This window comes from Staurois parvus, unplaced genomic scaffold (assembly GCF_062004578.1).
Source record: "Staurois parvus isolate SC_StPar_1 unplaced genomic scaffold, SC_StPar_1.0 ptg000696l, whole genome shotgun sequence".
In the NCBI taxonomy this organism is placed as follows: Eukaryota; Metazoa; Chordata; class Amphibia; order Anura; family Ranidae; genus Staurois; species Staurois parvus.
This window is the reverse complement of record NW_028318492.1, coordinates 10,804,787-10,827,249: the sequence shown is the minus strand read 5'-3', so window position 1 is coordinate 10,827,249 and position 22,463 is coordinate 10,804,787. Positions and strand designations below refer to the sequence as shown.

Sequence of the window (22,463 nt, the reverse complement as noted above, 5' to 3'; positions counted from 1 at the left end):
CTTTTTTTGCTAGCAAGACCAAGAAATTTAGATCTGGGAGAATTACCCAACCAGTGTCCAAAAACAGTTTGATGGACCTACATTTTATTATTTACCCGTGTTTTGTTAATTTTTTAGGGTTCAGTTGCCATAGCAGGAGCTGTGGTACGGTGGCTAAGAGATAACCTTGGCATTGTTAAGACAACAGAGGAAGTAGGTAAGAATATCAGAAAACTTTTATACAAGTTAGTAGGACGTCAAGTAGATTTGACATTTTAACTCATGTATATGTGTTTTGTTTCTTAGAGAGACTTGCTGCTGAAGCTGGTACATCATATGGCTGCTACTTTGTTCCAGCATTCTCGGGCCTGTATGCACCGTATTGGGAACCAAGTGCCAGAGGGTATGTCCTTACCATGTGATAGAAAAATCCTTCCCACACTGCTTAATAAAGACACATATACAGTCATGGCCAAAAATATTGGCTCCCCTGTATTCCTGTCCGATAATGCGTCAGAAAATTGTTGCAATTACAATGTTTAGGCATTCTCATGTTTATTTCTTTTGTTTGTATTAGTATGACACAAAAAAGTGGAGAAACAAAAAGCCAAATCTGACACATTCCATGCATAACCCCCAAAAATGGACTGGACAAAATTATTGGCACCTTCTCAAAATTGTAAGAAATAATCGCATTCCATGTTTGTGATGCTCTTGTAGTTTGTAGTTTAACTCACCTGTATCAAGTAACAGGTGCTGACAATATTGAAATCACACTTAATTTCCTGTGTCCACTGTTTGCAACATTCTCAAGAAGTTTACAGTCCATGGCACTGTTGCTATTCTCCCTGGACATGGATGAAAGAGAAAAATTGATCAAAGATTGTTTGAATGGTGGATAAAGAACCTTCGATCAACTTCCAAACAAATTCAAGCTGACCTTCAGGCACAGGGTATAACTGTGTGAGCTCGCACTATAGGTCGCCATCTGAATGAAAAGGGACGCTATGGTAGGAAACCCAAGAGGACACCACTTTTGACACAGAAACATAAGAGCCACATTGGAGTTTGCCAAAACTTACCTGAGGAAGGTGAAATCCTTTTTGGGAGAATGTGCCGTGGAGAGAAGAAACGAAATTACTGCTTTTTGGTAAAGCCCATCATTCTACTGTTTCCAGAAAAAGCAATGAGGACTTTAAAGAAAAGAATACAGTCCCTGCAGTCAAACATGGTGGAGGTTCACTGATGTTTTGGGGTTGCTTTGCTGCTTCAGGCACTGGATGTTTTGACTGTGTGTATGGCATTATGAAATCTGAAGACTACCAAAGAATTCTGGGGTGCAGTGTAGGGTCCAGTGTCAGAAAGTTGGGTCTCTGTCTGAGGCCATGGATCTTACAGCAGGACAATGACAATGTCAAAAAGCACCCAGAAATGGTTTCAGAGAAAGCGCTGGAGAGTACTAAACTGGCCAGCAATGATTCCAGATCTCAGTCCCATATATCGCCTGTGGAGAGATCTCAAAACAGCAGATGGGAAAAGGAACCCTTCCAATCTGAGAGACCTGGACCAGTTGGTGAAAGAAGAGTGCTCCAAAATTCCAATAGAGAGGTGTAAGAAACTTATTGATAGTTACAGGAAGTGACTGATTTCAGTTATTTTTTCCAAAGGGTGTGCTAAAAATTATTAAATTGAGGGCGCCAATAATTTTGTCCAGTCCATTTTTGGGGGGTTTGCGTGGAAAGTGTCAGATCTTGCTTTTTGCTTCGTCACTTTTTTGTGTCCTACCAATACAAACAGAAATAAACATGATAATGCCTAAACGTTTGTAATTGCAACAACTTTCTGGGCAAAGTGGTGCATTATCTGACAGAAACGCAGGGGTGCCATTATTTTTGGCCATGACTGTATGTGTATTTCCATGCATTTACATAGTGTAACAGAAATACAGGCCTAGTTATAGAAAATGCTAATCACTACAGGCAACTTCTCATTTTCTTAGCAGGACCAAGTCAGTCTGCAAGGCAAGGGATTTCCATTCCCAAAATAAAAAAAAAACTTTAATTTTTTTTTTGCTTTGTAGTTTTTTTTTTTTTTTTTTTTAAAAAAAAAACGAAAACATGCATCTTCCAATCAGGGGCGGACTAACAACTCATGGGGCCCCCGGGCAATAGGGGATCATGGGGCCCCTGTGTTCTTGCCCAAACTCAAAAAAGCCTATGAAAAAGGTACCAGGGGCATCTCATGGGGCCTTCTACTGACCCCGGGCCTTCGGGCAGTGCCCGAGTTTCCAAATAGTCAGTCCACCCCTGGTTCCAATACATGTATGAATATGGGATTTTTTCCTGATGATATAGAAACTCTGGCAGGGGAGGAGCAAGCCTGCTTGATTGTTTTAATTTCACTTGTGTCTTAGGCTGGCCATACACTATACAATTGTCTGCTGTTAGATTTCCAGAGTTATGAAAAAACTCTATTAATATTTCTAGGTTCTTGTAGATGGTTGTGGGAAGAAATCCTTATGGAAGCCAGTTCAGTATAAGCAGTGTGACTTTATTTGATCACACACCAAAAATACAAAGTCAATAAAAAACAGTAAATTCAGATATATGTAGCTTAAAATGAAATAAAAATAAAGAATATAAGTTGCTTGTTCCTTGAATATTAGAAGAAAATGTAGTTCCTTTGAAAAGCTTAAATAGAAGATTTTCAGGCCTAGTGTCTTTCTTTGTTAACCTCTTACCATGTGCTTTCTTTGTGTAAGTGTCTGAAGTGTAGGTATGTCTGAATGAAGTGAAGTGTATAGAAGGTAGGAGAAACTGACCCTCGTTCTTTGAAAAGCTGCATACTTAAAATGCATGAGAAATTAGGTCCTCCCATTAAGCTTTGTTTCAAATTCGCGGGCTCCTTAAACACTCCCATAATCACTCCCAGCTTAACTAAAGACATGTGTTCCTATTCAAACCACCAAGTCATTATCATGATTGACATACAGGCTCTGAAAGAGATCTCTGAAGTTCTTATGTTACATACAACTGTCGAAATCCATGATTTATGACTACAATTTAAACTCTCAGACTCATTATAAGAATTCACAATATGGTATACTGTTACATAGAGTATTTTAAAAGAAAACATGAATTTAAACCTCTGCTGATTACCTTTAGCTCAGACACAAATAATTCACATCTGACCACTGAAATGCAAAACCTCACATTCACATCCAATTAAGAGGGTATTTTCTGCCAGCATATATTTCAGAACTACTAAAGACCGAATTAAAGTTTGGATATTAAAAATTAATATTACATCTGCCCAATTTTCTTTAGATTTACCTTCAGCTATGTAGTGCAAGGGCCTGCCTAATTGGATACAATTGAACATGTTGTTTATGTTTGACCTCCTATTATATGGTTTTTGGTAAATCTAAAGTAAAATTCTCAAGAAAATTATATAATGTATGGCCAGCCTTAGCCTCCTGAGGACAGCTGTTCTGGGGTGCCATATTGATATTGAAGACTTTAGGTTCCATTTTATTGTGTTTTTATTTCTGATGCTTGCAAAAGTGCAAGAAATTCTTTGTAAACATATTTATTAGATGAAGATGCAAGATGAACTTTACATTGCCTCTAGCCTAGCATGTACTGCTAGTACAAAGTAACTCCCAAAACAGAATCTTGATTTTGAGGAGTTCCTCAGCTGAACTTTAGAAAAGAAGCCATGCTCTTTTTTGCTGAGTTCACCCCCAGTGATGTGCAGGGGACACTGTAAGCACTGCGCAGCAGCCTCAGTTATATTGAGTGATAGCATGAAAACCTTGACTTTGCAGGACATATTACTATTATATTTAGGTTATAAATATGTTTAATATAGATTGGATGTATCTGCAGGTAAAGTAGAAAACAGATTTAACTTTGAGGTCTTTAACCAATATGTTGGGAATATACGTAGAGTTTGCATATACTGACTGTTTTAAAACACTCCCAATCACATATGAACCGATATTCAAATATTGATCAAAAAGTGATCACAAAATAAATGAAATGAAAAAGTATAATCAAAACCGTGTATATCCGACTGAAGATATCTATCTACCTATCTATATATCTATCTATATATACAGTCAGGTCCATAAATATTGGGACATCGACACAATTCTAACATTTTTGGCTCTATACACCACCACAATGGATTTGAAATGAAATGAACAAGATGTGCTTTAACTGCAGACTGTCAGCTTTATTTTGAGGGTATTTACATCCAAATCAGGTGAACGGTGTAGGAATTACAACAGTTTGCATATGTGCCTCCCACTTGTTAAGGGACCAAAAGTAATGGGGCAGAATAATAATCATAAATCAAACTTTCACTTTTTAATACTTGGTTGCAAATCCTTTGCAGTCAATTACAGCCTGAAGTCTGGAACGCATAGACATCACCAGACGCTGGGTTTCATCCCTGGTGATGCTCTGCCAGGCCTCTACTGCAACTGTCTTCAGTTCTTGCTTGTTCTTGGGGCATTTTCCCTTTAGTTTTGTCTTCAGCAAGTGAAATGCATGCACAATCATATTCAGGTCAGGTGATTGACTTGGCCATTGCATAACATTCCACTTCTTTTCCTTAAAAAATTTTGGTTGCTTTTGCACTGTGAAGCGGCGTCCAATGAGTTCTGAAGCATTTGGCTGAATATGAGCAGATAATATTGCCCGAAACACTTCAGATTTCAGAATTTGCGTTTGGCAAACTCTAATCTGGCCTTCCTGTTTTTGAGGCTCACCAATGGTTTACATCTTGTGGTGAACCCTCTGTATTCACTCTGGTGAAGTCTTCTCTTGATTGTTGACTTTGACACACATACACCTACCTCCTGGAGAGTGTTCTTGATCTGGCCAACTGTTGTGAAGGGTGTTTTCTTCACCAGGGAAAGAATTCTTCGGTCATCCACCACAATTGTTTTCTGCGGTCTTCCAGGTCTTTTGGTGTTGCTGAGCTCACTGGTGCATTCCTTCTTTTTAAGAATGTTCCAAACAGTTGTTTTGGCCACGCCTAATGTTTTTGCTATCTTCCTGATGGGTTTGTTTTGTTTTTTCAGCCTAATGATGGCTTGCTTCACTGATAGTGACAGCTCTTTGGATCTCATCTTGAGAGTTCACAGCAACAGATTCCAAATGCAAATGGAACACTTGAAATGAACTCTGGACCTTTTATCTGCTCATTGTAATTGGGATAATGAGGGAATAAACACACACCTGGCCATGAAACAGCTGAGAAGCCAATTGTCCCATTACTTTTGGTCCCTTAACAAGTGGGAGGCACATATGCAAACGGTTGTAATTCCTACACCGTTCACCTGATTTGGCTGTAAACACCCTCAAATTAAAGCTGACAGTCTGCAGTTAAAGCACATCTTGTTCGTTTCATTTCAAATCCATTGTGGTGGTGCATAGAGCCAAAAATGTTAGAATTGTGTCGATGTCCCAATATTTATGGACCTGGCTGTATATATTTGTTTTTTTATATATATATATATATATATATATATATATATATATATATAAATAATTCTCTGCAGTTGGATATACACTGTTTTGATTGGACTTTTTCATTTCATTTATTTTGTTATCACTTTTTGATCAATATTTGAATATCGATTCATATGTGATTGGGAGTGATTTGCTTTGCACACATATTATGTATTGTTGATTTTTTTTATATTTAAGATAATTTTATGATGTTAGCACTGCACTCATCTTCTTTTTTTCTGTTTATAAGGTTGGTGTGTCACTTTTTTTTGGTGCAAGCAGCTTGTTTTCAGAAGTGCTCACTTGTATATATTTTTAGTGTTTTAAAACACTAGTTGAATTACAAAATCACAGCTATTCTTATTAAACTACAAATTCTGTTTTAGTCAAAGACCCATGTGCATATTGTTTGTACACTACCATAAAGTCACAATATTAGTTACAGCTATGAGATGAGTCCCTCAATCCAGTGTTTTTGGCCAGTCTCATGTCTATGGGTGTTAGAAAACCTTTTAAGCACCCATGATAAGCCAGTGATGAGCAGTGTCCTCTACCTCCCCTGTGCACTGATCTAAATCTATATACTTGTCCAACACCAACATAAAAGTTTATGGCGTGCTGGTGGTCAGGTTGTTTCTTTATGTGCAGCTACCCTCTAATGTCTATGAGCCAGCCTTTGTTTTGAATGCTTTACCTGATTGCCTGTTTTTGTTTCCATGTATATAGAATCATCTGTGGTCTTACTCAGTTCACAAACAAGAACCACATAGCATTTGCTGCTCTTGAAGCTGTGTGTTTTCAGACCAGAGAGGTGAGCAAGCTTTTACCTTAAAATCTAGGTATGTTGTGATGGCTACAGATATGTGAAAGTGTTAGGCTGTCATTTGTCTCCTGCTATTTTATTTTAAACAAATCACTTAAACAAAGCAATAAAGTGCAGTAACTCATAGCAGATAGTCACAATTTATTTTTCACTGACCTGCCTGCAGCAAACTAGATCTAGTTATTTGCTATAAATGGAGATTCTATGAGTTGCTTCCACATTATCAAACATGCTTTGAAAATCTTTATTGCTTATGCCTGTGTAATGTGTCATTTTCAGCTTGTTATATTATGTTTAGCTGAAACCAGTTCCTACACAGGCACAGTACATATTTGTCAGCAATTCCTGGCTCTAGTAATTCTGGTTTTGAAAACTCTTGTATACGCGTGTCCTAAATAATTAAAGTGAAACTGCACTGCATTTGTTACCACAAACCAAAAATGCAATATAATTCATTTTTAATATTCAAATGAAATCCTCCATCCATCCATATCTCCATGCATTATTTTGCTGAGAAATCATTTTAAAAAACACCCTCCGGCATTTTTGGCAGTGGCCATCTTAAGTAAGGGCAGATGATTCATGTAGCAGTTACTTCCTGGAATCCATCTGTCTTTAGCTCAGGCATTGGCTGAGCTGAGAACCCTCTCTCCCCTCTTAAAGACTACTGGGATGAATGACCTCATTTGCCTAGCCATGGAAACCAGGAAGTAACTGAAGGAATGCATAAAAAAGGTTAAAACAAGTACATATAGTATACTTTTCTATCTATTTACTAATGATAGCAGTATAAGAATTATAAATAGTCCATGTTTATTGAGCGAGTGAAGTTCCACTTTAAGTCTGTAAGAGGTTTCCAAATATAAGCCCACAGCAACTTCTGCCTTCTTGAGTGAAAAATGCAGAATTCCTTCTTTGCTGCAAATGATCTGTGTACATTCTTGTAAGTATACTGGCCTAGACCTAACCTCTGCCCCCACATTGTAATCTGAGCCCCTTACATGACATTATTTTGCTGATTTCTCAGCTGAAAGAGATCGTATTCATGGAGCTGGGTGGCATAATCATACATTTACAATTACAACTGAAGATGGCTGGCTGGGGATGAGTATATGGATCTGCATTGATCTAGATTTTCCTTCATAGTTACATAATCCATCTAGTTTATATCATCTAATTCCTTTGTTAATGAACTGATGGCATACCAGGTTAATAGAGGTTTACTTATATCTAATAATTACATGAACATACATGAACAGTGATGATACTACTCTTGAATATTTTATAATAATAGTATCCAGTGCCATGGGTAGCATATGGGTAGCATACTGACCTGAAACTAGATTACACTGCACCTAGTACTAATAAAAACATGGAGATAACTTACAGTGGTGGCATTTGCTATACAAGCTAGGTGGTGCACAGCTCATGCACCAGACTAAAATAAAATGTTGATGGAGCACACCAGGATACACGTCGTGACTACATTTTTTGGGGAAATTGGCAACTACAAAGGCCACAGTTTTTTGGGCAGCTCCCACATAAATCAGTTTTCCTGGATGTGATATGTATTAATTTAATGTATCTGAGAAAGTGAGTAATACATTTGACCATATATGAGATAAAACACTCTGATTTAAGGATATAAGCATTCAGAGTTTCTGTCACCATTTGTATATGCAAGCCTCTCTTTCAGTGTATTTGTAAAAAGTCACAAAACCGTACACTGAATGCAAATATAGGCATATCTCGGTTTACAAATTTAATTAGTTCTGTGGGACTCTTCATATAGCGAAAAATTCATAAACCAAAACACCATTTCCCAAAAGAATGCATTGAAAACCAATTAATCCGTTCCTGAGGTCAGAAAAAAGTAAACGCTACTAAAATACCGCATGAGTTATTTTATCAAGTCATGCGGTATTTTAGTAGTGACAACCATGTGTTAATGTTTCAGTTGTCAACGGGCTAACTCACTGACAGATGAATGTAAAAGAATTGCTGGCGATTAAACAAATAAACGGCGTGGAGTCACCCCTCCCATCCATACCAAGGCATTCGGGTCTGGTACTGACTTTGAGGGGAACTCCCACGCCAAAATAAAAAAAAAAATGCCGTGAGGGGTTTCCCCCAAAATCCATACCAGACCCTTATCCGAGCATGCAGCCCTGCAGGTCAGGAAAGGGGGTGGACAAGCGAGTGCCCCCCCCCCCCTCCTGAACCATACCAGGCCACATGCCTGCAACATGGGGGGGGTGCTTTGGGGCAGGGGGTCTCCCCTCCCTCCCCCCAAAGCACCTTGTCCCCATGTTGCTGGGGACAAGGAACTCTTCCCCACAACCCTGGCCGGTGGTTGTGGTGGTCTGCGGGCAGGGGGCTTATAGGAATCTGGAAGCTCCCTTTAACAAGGGGGCCCCCAGAACCCGCCCCCCTCCCCGCGATGTGAATGAGTATGGGGGACATGGTCCCGATACTCATTCATAAAAAGCAAAAAGTGTAGTGTGAAAAAAGACAAGACACGGTCTTTGACAAGTCCTTTATTAAAAGAAAAAACTAAAAGAATGTCCCCTGCAGTAGATCCAACATCAATCACTATGTCCGCCGCCGACCCTAAAAAAGAATTTAAAAAAAAAGGGCTCAGCTTCTAACGTCTGTCTGCTCCGGTGGTTTGACAGTTCTTAAATATGTAAGGGGTGGGGCCACTCGGGGACATGACCTGAGTGACCCTGCCTCATGTGACATCATTGATGTCACCTGGGGTGGGATCGCATGCGTTATGTCCTCAGGTGGCCCCGCCCCTTACCTATTTAAGAACTGTCAAACCACGGAGCAGGCAGATGGCGAGAACCATTGTCTGAAGCGGAGCCTTTTTTTTGTATTGTTTTGTTCCGGTTGGCGGCGGCGGGCATCGTGATTTTTTTTTTCTTCAGTATAGCTCAGATTCAGCTGTCACTTTCCCCCCAGCTAAAAGAAAGAACGTTTCCTTTTAGTTTATTTCCCCAAGTTACAAGAAACAATGTTCCCATTTAGTATCTTAAAAGAAACAAAACTTCCTGTAACTCTGGGGAAAGTGACAGCTAATTCTGTGAGCTATAGTGAAGGAAAAAAAAATCCGGCAATTGCATTTAAAAATCGGCACCGACATACACTTCCTATTGCGAAAAAAATTTGTAAACCAAGGCATTATTGTCAATGGATTTTCATTCGTAAACTGAAAATTACATTAACTGAGGCGTTTGTAAACCGAGGTACACCTGTTTCTTTTGAAAGTTAGTGCAGAGTGTGCAATTCCTAATAATACACAAAAATTAAAGCTTGCTGAAACTGAAAGACAATGATATACACTGAGGTATGTAGACTATGAGAGATGGACCCTGATTGACAGGGTGGTTGGCTGCACCCTATTTAACAGTTTTTGCAGGGTGTAATCTTGTATGGGCAGATACACTTTCATTTCACATTTAAGACTGCTCCCCTAATTTGTGCTAACTGTTTAGGTATTATGCTTTGTTTGTAAAGCTGATTTTCATTTTTGGTACTCTTTCTTCTTTTGAGGCATGGCCTGCCCTGTAGGTTGAAATGGCAGGTGGATTTGGGTCCATTGTCTCTATACCGGTGGAGAAAGGCCTTACATGCCCTCTTAACAGTATTCCTTCTTCCTCACACACTGAAACCCACGTAGCTTTTCATCCTCTATAAGGTGTCTCAAATCCAGCAAGGTTTATTTTCAAATGCCAGCAATACCTCATCGATTTTTAGAAGATGGGGGAAATTTCTGGTGATTTGAGGAATATGATGTGGAGACTGTGGAACTATTTTAGGATTGAAAAAAGGATTGGAAAACTTCACTTTCCAAGCTAAATATCTGGTATGGCCAAAAAAAAAAAGAAAAAGTTAACTTTTTCCTGGCACATAATTCCAATTGCTCAATTCTGTGAGAGATTGTGGGAACACTAACTGTGAAACGCCTAGCTTGGCTTCCATTACCTTGAATACTTGAAGATTTATTGCATAAGGTCCAAGTAGCAGCTTTTTATTTTTATGTAGGGAAGTATTGGCTGTAACAAACAAAATAAAGAATTTGGTTGCAAAAAAAAAAAAAAGGATAAGAAAAAAAAAAAAATTCCTTAGTTATATAGCGTTATGGTACTGTATAAGACACATCAATACCAATTCAACATTTTTCAATATCAATATTGTAAGAACTAAAAAAATAGAATAGATCATGCAACTGGGTAAATATTTTGTGAAAGAGCATTTACCAATCCATAGTACGCTATAGGTGTGCAGCCAGAAACAGAGCCAAAAGTTTAAGGGCACCCCTTCCCCCTTAGATTGCTAAGTGTCAATATTAGAGTGTTAATATTCCACTTTTTTACTCAATTACTTCCGTTGTTTAATAATAATAATAATAATAATAATAATAATTATTCTTATTAGTTAGGATTTATATAGCGCCAACAATTTTCACAGCTTTTTACAACGAGGGCAGACAGAACAATTACAATACAATTTTTAAAACAACAGGAACTGGAGGGCCCTGCTTTTTAGAGCTTACAAATTCAACTCCAATCGACAGATAAATACAAAGCTGACATACTAATATGTCCTTTTTTAAGGATTTTTCATTTTTTGTTTGTACAAAGGTTTTGTAGTCGTATAATTTGCACACATCTGCCACACTGCACAGCCAGGTAAATTACGTTGCTTCTTCCTGGTTCAGCTTAAATGCTATTTTTTTTTTTTTTTGACAGGTAAATAGTAAACAGATGTACATAAAGTAACCCGGTTGTTACATTAAAAAAGTGCACCCTGCAAGCTTAGTTTAGTTTAACATTTTTTTCAAATCTAGCTACAGAATTACCTTTCACTTTTGTATTTGTGAAAGTACATGAACTAACCATCTCCAGCTTAACCAACCTCTACTATACCTATAGCCTGCCCCGAGCTATGGTATTACTTTCATCCTCTGGCTGCAGTCCTCTTCAGCACTGGCTGTAACTCCCAGAATTGTATAGGGCCATCTACCAAGCTTCTCCAGTTTTGGGAGACAACCGAAGTCTATAAGGACTTCCTGCATTTGTAAAGCCTTTGCTGAACAAGATCACAGCTGGGAGATATAAAAAGAGCCACTACTTGAGGAAGGCTATCAGAGGAAGCCATAACTTGAGTAAGTAGTTGGTGGTGAGGGTTTTCTTTTAGATCTTAGTTCGGGTAGATTGCTTTTATGGAAAGTACACTTTAAGTCCAACTAGGATATTATTTACAGAGTTTTAATGAGAACAAAATGCAAAAACTGCAGCTAACCTCTTTAACCCAAGCAGTAGTTCTACTTGCCAATACCAGTGTGTTTGTCTTAAAGCCTCAGCACTCCCTTTTTTATTCTTTCATATCAGATTCTAGATGCAATGAACCAAGACTATGGAATTCCTTTAAGCCAGCTACAAGTTGATGGGGGCATGACTAACAATAAGATCCTTATGCAGTTACAGGCTGATATCCTATGCATCCCTGTGGGTAAGCAATTCAGTGTTTGTGCTCTGTATGTGTATTTATCTATTACTTATGGCTTTTTCATTTAATTAGGTTGGTAATTGGCAGTGGTGGTAGTAGAAGGAAATGTGTTTTGAGTGTTTTAGCAGTATTACTTTTCAGCATATCACACTAAATGTAATCATCTGAGTTTTAAAAGGATTTAGAGGAATAGGTTTAAAAAAAACACCCTTTTTGCTTCATTGCTTTTAGTACATATGATATTAGTAAAAATAAGCCTCATAATACTTGGAGGGGTAAAAAGCTTTCGACAGCTACCTTATAATTGTTATAGACCCATTATTTATATAATCACAGTTCATGTATTTATTGTATTTCCTCCTTTATGACATAAGGCTGTTTATAAAGAAGTGTTGTACCCAAATAGGTATGTTGTTTCTCATGCATACCTATATGGGAGGCTATGTGCTGGCAGTGTGCAGTCACTTTCGATGACCTCAGATTGTGACTGTGAATCCTTTTCATGACTGAGGATAAACATGAACTACAGTGGGTATAGAAAAGAATCACCCCCCTTTTTAAAATAAGCACATTTTGTTGGTTTGCAGTCTGGAATGAAGACAGACATGGTTTTTTTTTTATCCAGCTGTATTTACTCAGTGCAACTTATAACATCCAAGTGAAACATATAAGAAATACTTGTAAACTCAGAGTAAAGCTAATCACCTTCTCAATGGCACAAAAAGCCATTTGACTTTCAACTATGTTCAGCTATGGTCATTTTGATCAGCACAGCATGAAAAGAGCTTTCCTGGAGCATTTCAGTCCCTGATAGTGCAACTGAAACAATCAACTATGGGTGGCAAGGCACTGTCGAAAGATCTCTGTGATTAAGTTGTGGACAGGCACAAGTTGGGAAATATATACAAAAAAAAGTCATATGCTTTCTCAATGCTTAGAAGCACATATGAAGTCTATTATTAAGAAGGGGAAGTTATTTGGTACAACATAGACCCTCCCTGGATCAGGATGTCACTCCAAACTGGATGAAAGAGCCAGGAGGAAACCGGTTAGAGACCACTGACCTGCCAAGAGACCTACAGCAACTCTGAAGCATTCTTATGACAAAGAGTGGTCATTGTGTGAATTTGACAACAATAACACATATTCTCCACAATTGTGGCTTGTATGGGAGGGTTGCAAGAAAAAAGTCACTCGTCAAGAAAGGCCACATGCAGTCACCACTGAGCTTTGCCAAAACACACCTTGAAGATTCTGAGACCACATGGAAGAGGTGTTCTGGTCAGATGAGACTAAAATTGAGTTATTTGGCATCAACACTAAACGATATGTCTGTTGGAAATGCAGTACAGCTCACCATCCAAATAACACCATTCCTACAGTGAAGCATGGAGGTGGTAATATACTGTTATGGGAGGGAGGGGGTTCTCTGCAGCAGGGACTGGACCACTTGTCAGGATAGAATGAAAAATGTATGCAGCAAAATACCGTAAATGCTTGAGGAAAATCTGCTGTCCTCTGCCAGAAAGTTGTCAATGAGAAGAAGGCTTACCTTCCAACATGACAATGACCCAAAGCACACAGCAAAAATGACCACACCATGGTTAAAGGAGATAAGGGTGGATGGCCTAGTCAGAGGCCAGACTTAAACCCCACTGAAAATCTGTGGAATGTCTTGATGACTGCAGTCCACAAATGGTCACCAAAAAACTTGTGGCAACAAATGAGATCTGCAAAATACTTACCATGCTTCTTCTCAAATTCCTTGGGGTGTCTACTTTTCAAAAAGGGGTCATTTGGGGGGATTAGGTGCTATCCTGGCATTTCAGGGCCTCTGAAACTTTGATAGGTAGTCTGGAAGTCTAATGAGGAAATAAAGTCCTTTAAAAGCCTGAAGGTGCTCATTGGATTTTGGGGTCCTGTGCTTGGCTAGGCTACCAAAATGTCTCTCACATGTGGTACCCCCCATACTCAGGAGAAGTAGCAGAATGTATTTTGGGGAGTCATTCCACATATACCCATGGCATGTGTGAGCTGTAAATCATTTAAGTGACTATTTTGTGTAATAAAAAAAAAAAAAAATAATTTTGTCATTTTCCAAAAACTTGTGGTAAAAAAATAAATTCTTCTATTGATTCAATATGCCTCTCCGCAAATAGTTTGGGGTGTCTACTTTTGAAAAAGGGGTCGTTTTGGGGGGTGGGGGCATTTTATGCCTAGCATTAGAAGTTTATGCCACACATCACTCACTCTTCTAATCACCTGAAGATCAAGCTTTTTCTGACACTTTTTGTTCACATGAAAACAAATCAGTATTTTTTGCTAGGAAATTAATTTAAACCCCCAAACATTTATATATATTTTTTAAAGCAGACACCCTAGTGAATAAAGTAGTGGGTACTACAATTTTGAATGGCACATAGTACCCGGGCAGCGATTTTTCAAAAGCAATTTAAAAAAAAAAATACACTTTTTTTTTACTTTTTATTACACAAAAACACAATATATTGGCCAATTATTTGGTAAGATATAAAATATGATGGTAGGCTGAGTAAATAGATACCAAACATGACATGCTTTAAAACTGTGCATGCCCCGTGCAATGGCGGCAAACTGCATACATTTTTAATATCCATAGGCAACACTTTAAAAGCCTTTAAAAGCTACCATTTTAGATTTACAGAGGAGCTCTAGTGTTAGAATTACTGCCCTTGATCTGACGTTCACGGTGATGCCTCATGTATGGTGCAACCGCTGTTTACATACCGGCACAGGGTCAATGCTTGTGCACACAGGTGTTATTTTGATTTCTTTTTTATTATTTTTACACTTTACCTTTCATTTTTTTTTTATCACTTTTAACGCTATCACAGGGAATGCAAATATCCCCTATAACTTCAATGGGCATTGTCATATATTCTTTTTTGAGAAATCTGGGGTCTATCAAGCTCTAGATATCTGCTCTGCCCTTACATTATCTAATCAAACCAAAATCGGTGTGATCAGATGCTTTCCCAATTTACAAATGGCTCTGTTTATATCCTGCAAAACTGAAGTGATGAAATGCTCGTAGCTTCCAAATTCTTAGACTATAGAGATGATCGGCACCACTCTGGTCTCCAATCAGCTCTATGGTCAGCTGGCAGAAACACCAGCTGCATTCTCAGGTTCCCCCGATGGCATGGGACTGCCCGAGAAGGCCGTGGAAGGCAGCGGGGGAGGGGGGAATCATATCCCGCTGCTTGTAAAATCAATCCTGCAGCTAAGTAGCCACTAGGATTGCTTTTAAATGAAAGCCGAACGCCGGCTGAAAAAAACGATACCAGGATGATGCCTGCAGCTGTAGGCATCATCCTGTTATAACCATTCAAAGTCCAGTGATGTACCAGTACGTTGCAGGTCCTTGTTGGGTGTATATACTATGTTCTTTTTTTTTTTTTTTTTTTGTATGCAAGCTGTGGACTGAATGAAAAAAAGAGAAGAAATCTCTGGCAGAAAAAGTGTGTGGTATGCCCACCATTAGAATATACCGCCCTGCATCCACCCACTTCTAATGGTGGGCACACATTAGGTCACACTTTGCCACATTCGCCAGTTCCAAGATTGTACAAATGTCTAAATAGTGGCACGCTTGCATAAAAATGGTCCATGTATAAGTGGTACTCCATATGGAAAAAGGATGACACCAAGTCCCAAACTATCTTGCCACTGCTCCCCATGTAGTCTGGGCATCTGGGGGGCTCCACGTGACTGTATTTTCCCTCGAAAATCCAAAACTTATAAGTATAGCCTGTTGCTCTCTCACAGGTCTTCTATATCTTGACCCCATATCTGGCATGCTTGCAGGGGAGAAATTGTTTGAATGCAAGGCGGCCAGAAAAATTAATGAGGGACTCATCAATGCAGATTTTTTGCTGGGGAGTATAGACATCTGCAAATTTTTGCTTAAGGTGATTTGTGAGGGGCTGAATTTTGTGGAGCCAGTCAAATTCAGGGTCACCCCGAGGACGACTGAGTGTATTGTCGTTGAAATGCATAAAAAACATTATACTCTCATATCTATGCCTGGTCATGGCAGCAGAGAACACGGCATATGATGAATCGTGTCTGCAGACCAATACAACCGCAATTCATTTCTTTTAGTAATGCCCATGTTGAGGGTTAGGCCCCCAAAAAATGTAAATTCGGAAACCCTAATGAGTTTCCATGCAACTCGTCTGGCAAGGTTTGAATTTGGGTTGGTGGCGATAAATTGTTGTGCATATAATTTGCTTTGACCCACAATCAACGCATACAGATATTCCGTGAAAAACAGCTCCAAAAATCAAGGAGGTATGTGAAAGACCAAGATGTACTAGACCGCTGGTACTCGCCAGTTCACCAAAAGGTAGAGCGGCACTAGTACTGGCACTCTGCTGCATATGAGAGTCATCAAAATTTACCGGCAAGTGCTAACAGAGATCAGGCCTGATTCTGCCAACACTGCGGTTTTGTGTGCAATGTATCAAGTGACGACAATGACCTACTGACACTGCACTTGCTGGGGGAGAAGGGGGGGTAAGCGTAGGGGCTAAACGCAGGTGCTGGGGCTGATCCCGCTAACGCTGCATTTTTGGGGACGCTATACTATTGTTAACACTGGTATAGTGCTGATCTGATCAAAAATATTGACCCGTTCAGACACTATACTAGCAATGGAGGTTTATTGTGCATGAGCGTGCTCCTGGCAATCAAGGGGTTAAATGTGATGACTGGTGTACTGGCGGGCAATCTGATGCTATCTGGGAGGGGCGTGAAAACCACGGGAGCGTGAATCATGTATACATATGTGATTTTGCGCACCCATTCCGCCCTGTAGCAGTATTTCTACTATAGGGCGGTCAGGAAGCGGCTACAGAAGCGGTTTGTGTTCCGTTGATGGATTACTTTAACTGACAAATGCGCGGTCATGCAACACTGCACCCAAATTAAATTTACGTCCTTTTTTTTCCCCACGAATTGATCTTTCTTTTGGTGGTATTTGATCGCCTGTGCATTTTTTTTATTTTTTGCGCTATAAAAAAAAAGGCTGACAATTATGAGAAGAAAAAAACAATATTTTGGACTTTTTGCTATAAAACATGTCCAGTAAAAAAATGGAAAAATCAAATTTCGTCATAAATTTCGGCTAAAATATATTCTGCGACATGTCTTTGCTAAAAAAAAATCCCAATACGTGTAAATTAATTGGTTTACGAGAACGTTATAGCGTCTACAAATGGCGGGAGAGATACTGGGATTTTTTTTATATACTAATAATGGCGGCGATCAGCGACTTATGGCGGTTATCAGCGATTTATGACCGTGATCAGCGACTTATGGCAGGACTGCAAAGGACATTTTGACACTGGGGGGGAACTGACATCCCCAGTGACAACAATACAGTGATCAGTGCAAAAAAAAACACTGACACTGTACTAATGGCACTGGGGAGGAAGGAGTTAACTTTTTTTTAGGCAATTAAAGGGTTAACTGTGTGAGGGCAGTGTTTTACTAGGGGGTGGGGGTGTGTGCTTCACAGGAACACACTGATCCCGAGAGATAAACTCCTCTCTCGGGATCAGTGTGTTAGGAACTGACAGGGAGCAGAGCTGCAATGTAAACAATACAGCTGTGCTCTGTGTCACTGTTTGCCGGCAATCGCCGGGACGCGGCGGGTAATGACCGGCCGGGACCCAGTGATTGACACCCGCGACCACGATCGTCCGCGCCCCCTACCTGTTTTGCAATATCACGTTTTAAAACGTGATTTTGCCCAGCGGTGCCACCTTGTGGCCGTTTTTCTACAGTGGCTGGACGCCAAGCAGTTAAAAAAAAAAATCCTTACAGCTTTAGTCACTTGCCTTGTAATGAAGTATGTTCTACATTGTTCAGGCAGCTGGATCCTAAGGAAATCTTCACTGCAGGGATGCTTGTCCTCTTCTTATCTCTGAACTTTCAGCAGTGCACTGGTTAACAGCTTCAGAGCAGCAAGCAGAACAGCAGTACTGATGGTCTCACAGAGTCACGCCCCCTTCTGCCATCTCCTTTATTGAGAAAAGTTCTGTCATTGGTTTCACTGCTTGTAACATGATCAGATTCTTCCATTTAGAGATTGTGTTATAAGCAGTGTAATCGATGAAATCATTTTTCTTAGTGGAGGAGGAGGGGGCGTGTCTCCATCAGACCATCCTTACTGCTGTTCTACCCGAAGATGGTAACTATTGTAGCTCCAAAAGCTCAAAGAGACGAAGAGGACAGGCATTCCTGCAGTGAAGATTTTTACAGGATCCAGCTGCCTGCAAGACATAGGACATACTTCATTATAGACACCACATGATGCCTTCTATTCATTTTATAAATGCTGACTATGTTACTGGAGCCTGACCCTCCCTGACTTCAGGCTAAACCTTGCCAACTCTGATTTCACTGTCCATTGTGACTGACATAGTGGCCAGTAAGGGCACTCTCACTGGACAGGGCCTTGAGTCTCGGAAAGTCAGATGCACACAGTGTTTGTTACATCTCCCAGTAATGCCCATACATTATGAATGGAAAGTCTACTTTTCTATACTTCAGATTTAATAGGGGAAACGGGAGAGGTGTTGATACCTAACGCTGCCCTTCATTTACTCACTAAATCGCTATTCCAAGCCCAACCTAATATTCCATTCTGCAGTCAGATAGCTTTGTGGACAGAGATTTTTATAGAATTCAGCGGTATACTTGCCTTATATTAAATATTAATGTCTTAGGCTTTAAAAGTGACATTTTTTTATAGAAGTCTTAAAAAAAAGCAGAAAATAGCAGAAAAAAAGCAGTTCTCGCTGTCTATAAGTGTAGATGATGTGAGAGTCATTTTTTTTTTTCCTCAGTAAAACCTTCAATGCCTGAAACAACCGCATTAGGAGCTGCCATGGCTGCAGGAGCTGCTGAAGGAGTGGGTGTCTGGAGTCTTAACCCCAGTGACTTGACTGCAGTGACTTGTGAACGCTTTGAGCCACAGATTAACCCAGAAGGTGAAGATCCCAGACAGTTTTTGCTGTCTTTGCAAGAATGCTGACAAAACTCTTAATGATCTCTCTAAATGTTCTGTTTCAGAAAGCGAATATCGCTATGCTCGATGGAAAAAGGCAGTTATGAAATCAATGGGTTGGGAAAGCTCAGAACCTGCAACCAATGGAAACGGTAACTTTTTTTTTTTTCTAGGTGATCCATATATAATTGTTGTATATATAGTTCTGTGCTTACAGACTGTTGTAAGCATTCACAGTGTTTGTTGCTAGCATGTCTTGCATAAGAGTCTCTAAGGATGGTGTCTGGTGTCAGTGTAGGTACCCATCAGGAAAAGAAAGCTACCCTTGTGTTGAAGTTTTTAATATATGCCAGACTTTGTTTAAATAAATATTAACAAAATATTTCCTGTAGTAAATAATGGCAATTTTAAAACCCAACAGGATTGATTTACTAAATGCAAATAGACTGTGCACTTGCAAATACAGTTGCACTCACTTTCCCCAGAGCTTAGTAAATGTGGTGAAGCTCTGCTGATTTCCATCATCCAGTCATGTGCAATCAAAAATGCATTTTTTTTTTTAATTTTCCTTGAACCTGATTGGGTATTTTTTTACAAAGTGAAGCTTCACCACATTCACTAAGCTATGGGGAAAGTGAGTGCAACGGAATTTTAGCGCTGTATTAGAATAGCATCTTCAATAAACATTCACGTTTTGTGCTGCAGGTGCCATCTCCATTGGTGCGCTATTGCACATAGATTTGTGCAGATAGAACCATTAAAGTACTGTATTTTTAAAGCCAAAACTTTTTTTTTTATCATTTGGCATTTTGGATAGAATAGGGAAGGGTATTTAAATCCCTGTAAGATTTTTTTTTTTTTTTTTTTTAATTTTTTGCTGTGTCCAGTTGGAGAGGTTTTTTTTCAATTTTTATCCTATAAATACAGTAGGAAATGGAAGGAAATGTCTCTAATGTGAGGGAAATCCTCTCTTAGGCTACATTCACACAACCACACAGCAAGTTACTGTTTTTAATGGAATAAAGAACTTGATGTATACCAAAATATGACATTTCAGTGTAGTCACTTCATGAAAGAAGACTGTCTGGGGGAAAAAAAAGGTAAGGCTTAATGTCCACTGACCAATGTATGCCAAAGTTTGACTTCAAGTGTTATTTAAACCCAAAACCAAAAATGTGTAATATATGTATAATTGCAGTTTACCAGTGATTAGACGTGTAGCTTAGTTTTCTGTTTTTATGCTTTTTTTTCCCCCCCTCTGTTTTCACCTGATGATCTGGCCAGTAACACACCCTCTGTACTAGAGTGCCTACACTCTGGATGAAGGAGCACAGGGGCACTTTTGCATAGCAGCATTGTTAATCTGCGGGGGAGGAGAAGTATTAGGTATCCCAGTGGATTTACACTCACCGGCCTCTTTATTAGATACACTTGTTCAGTTGCTTGGTAACACAAATTGCTAGTCAGCCAATCACATGGCAGCAACTCAATGCATCTAGGCATGGTGAAGATGACTTGCTAACTGAGCATCAGAATGGGGAAGACAGGATTTAAGTGACTTTGAATGTGGCATGTTTTTTGGTGCCAGGCGGGCTGGTCTGATTATTTCAAAAACTGCTGATCTACTGGGATTTTCACGCACAACCATCTCTAGGGTTTACAGAGAATGGTCCAAAAACAGAAAATATCCAGTGAGCTGCAGTTGTGTGGATGAAAATGCCTTGTTGAGATCAGAGGAGAATGGGCAGACTGCTTCAAGATGATAGAAAGGCAACAGTAACTCAAATAACCAGTCATTACAGCCAAGGTATGCAGAATACCATCTCTGAACGCACAATATGTCAGACCTGTCAGGCAGATGAGCTGCAGCAGCAGAAGACCAGGAATCAGAGGCTGCAATTTGCACAGACTCACCAAAATTGGACAATAGAAGATTGGAAAAACTTTGCCTGGTCTGATGAGTCTTGATTTCAGCTGTGACATTCAGATGGTAGGGTCAGAATTTGAAAGCATGGATCCATCCTGCCTTGTATCAATGGTTCAGGCTAGTGGTGGCGGTGTAATGGTGTGGGGAATATTTTCTTGGCACGTTTTGGGCCCATTAATACCAAATGAGCATCATTTAAATGCCACAGACTACCTGAGTATTGTTGCTGACCATGTCCATCCCTTTATGACTACAGTGTACCCATCTTCTGATGGCTACTTCCAGCAGGATAATGCACCATGTCACAAAGATCAAGCTGTACTCCAATGGCCTCCACAGTTACCAGATCTCAATCCAACAGAGCACCTTTGGGATGTGGTGGAACAGGAGATTCGCATCATGGATATGCAGCCGACAAATCTGCAGCAACTGCGTGATGCCACTCATGTCAATATGGACCAAAATCTCTGAGCAATGTTTCCAACACATTGTTGAATCTATGCCTTTATGGCAGTTCTGAAGGCAAAAAGGGGTCCAACCTGGTACTAGCAAGGTGTACCTAATAAAATGGCTGGTGAGTGTAGATTTACTAAGAAATCGAAGCCAAACTCCAGCTCACACGCAGTTTCAGCAACAGTTTTTTTTTTTTTTTTTTTTAGGATATAGGCTTTACATTTTCAATGTAAGTATCCCTGTCAAGGGTAAATGGTTTGTCTTACTTCTCTGTTATGTCTGCAGGAGAGCTTATTCTTTTGGAAAATAACAGACTTACTGGCTAGATCACAAGGTGAAAATAAAAGAAGGAAAGGGTTTAATGCAAAGCAAATGCTGCCATAGAAGCATTATATTATATTCATGTACAACGAATATAAACTGGGCAATTTTTTTAAAATGAGACATCAAGGTGATATCAGAGAGGTACTAACATTGTGAAATCTTTTTCATTATCACCACATTTTAAAAACATTTTCGTTTTATTAAAAGGTCTAGATCTTCCAATATGCTGTTAGATAAGCATGTTAAGAGATTATATTTTCAAAAATATGCTGCGCGCAGCATTTTTACACAGCTTTCCCCATACCAATAAGTAATGCTTTGCTATTTTAATAGCAGGCAGTCTTATTGATGTCTATTGGGATGCAATGGCTGCACAGACACAACTGCTGTTCTTAATTTGACATGTATGCAGGTGTCGGTGCACAGCCCCAAATGCAATCAGTGTGAGTTCAGGAGCACGCATTCGTATGGACTTTAAATTGTCCTGTTCAGCTGTTGCATCCCAATAGCCATCTCTGCATGGGGTTGCATGGAACGTGGCCCCTGCACAAGGTGTGTTTTGATGCACCCAGTGTGAATGAGGCCTAAATGTAGATGCTGAGTATCAAGCTGGCAGCTTCTACACACTGTAGGCCTTCCATGTTCACCATGGGTTGTGGCAGGGATGAGTAATTAAGAGTTGCTGCTTGAAATGAGCTACTGATGAATCAATGTGCAAACTCATAGCAACAATAATCAACTGTAGATTGAATTTTGTGGTTACATGTTTCATTTTTGAATAGCCATGATGAAGGGAAAGAGATACAGCCCTTGGAAAGCATTTGCTTTGCAATATTTAATCTTTGCAATACACTTGGGTTTGTACTTGAA

The 22,463-nt window shown here is 39.5% G+C and overlaps 1 protein-coding gene across 7 annotated transcripts in view; it reads left to right on the top strand.

The window, feature by feature from the left end:
- The window catches only part of GK (glycerol kinase), a 109,273-nt gene that overhangs the window by 64,161 nt on the left and 22,649 nt on the right, over positions 1-22,463 (top strand). For all 7 annotated transcript variants that reach the window (XM_089653014.1, XM_089653010.1, XM_089653011.1 and 4 more), the window contains 6 exons: positions 118-196; positions 286-382; positions 6,225-6,309; positions 11,718-11,838; positions 18,729-18,872; positions 18,955-19,041. In XM_089653014.1, the coding sequence (XP_089509140.1) occupies positions 118-196; positions 286-382; positions 6,225-6,309; positions 11,718-11,838; positions 18,729-18,872; positions 18,955-19,041 (613 nt within the window). The remainder of the gene's footprint in view (positions 1-117; positions 197-285; positions 383-6,224; positions 6,310-11,717; positions 11,839-18,728; positions 18,873-18,954; positions 19,042-22,463) is intronic.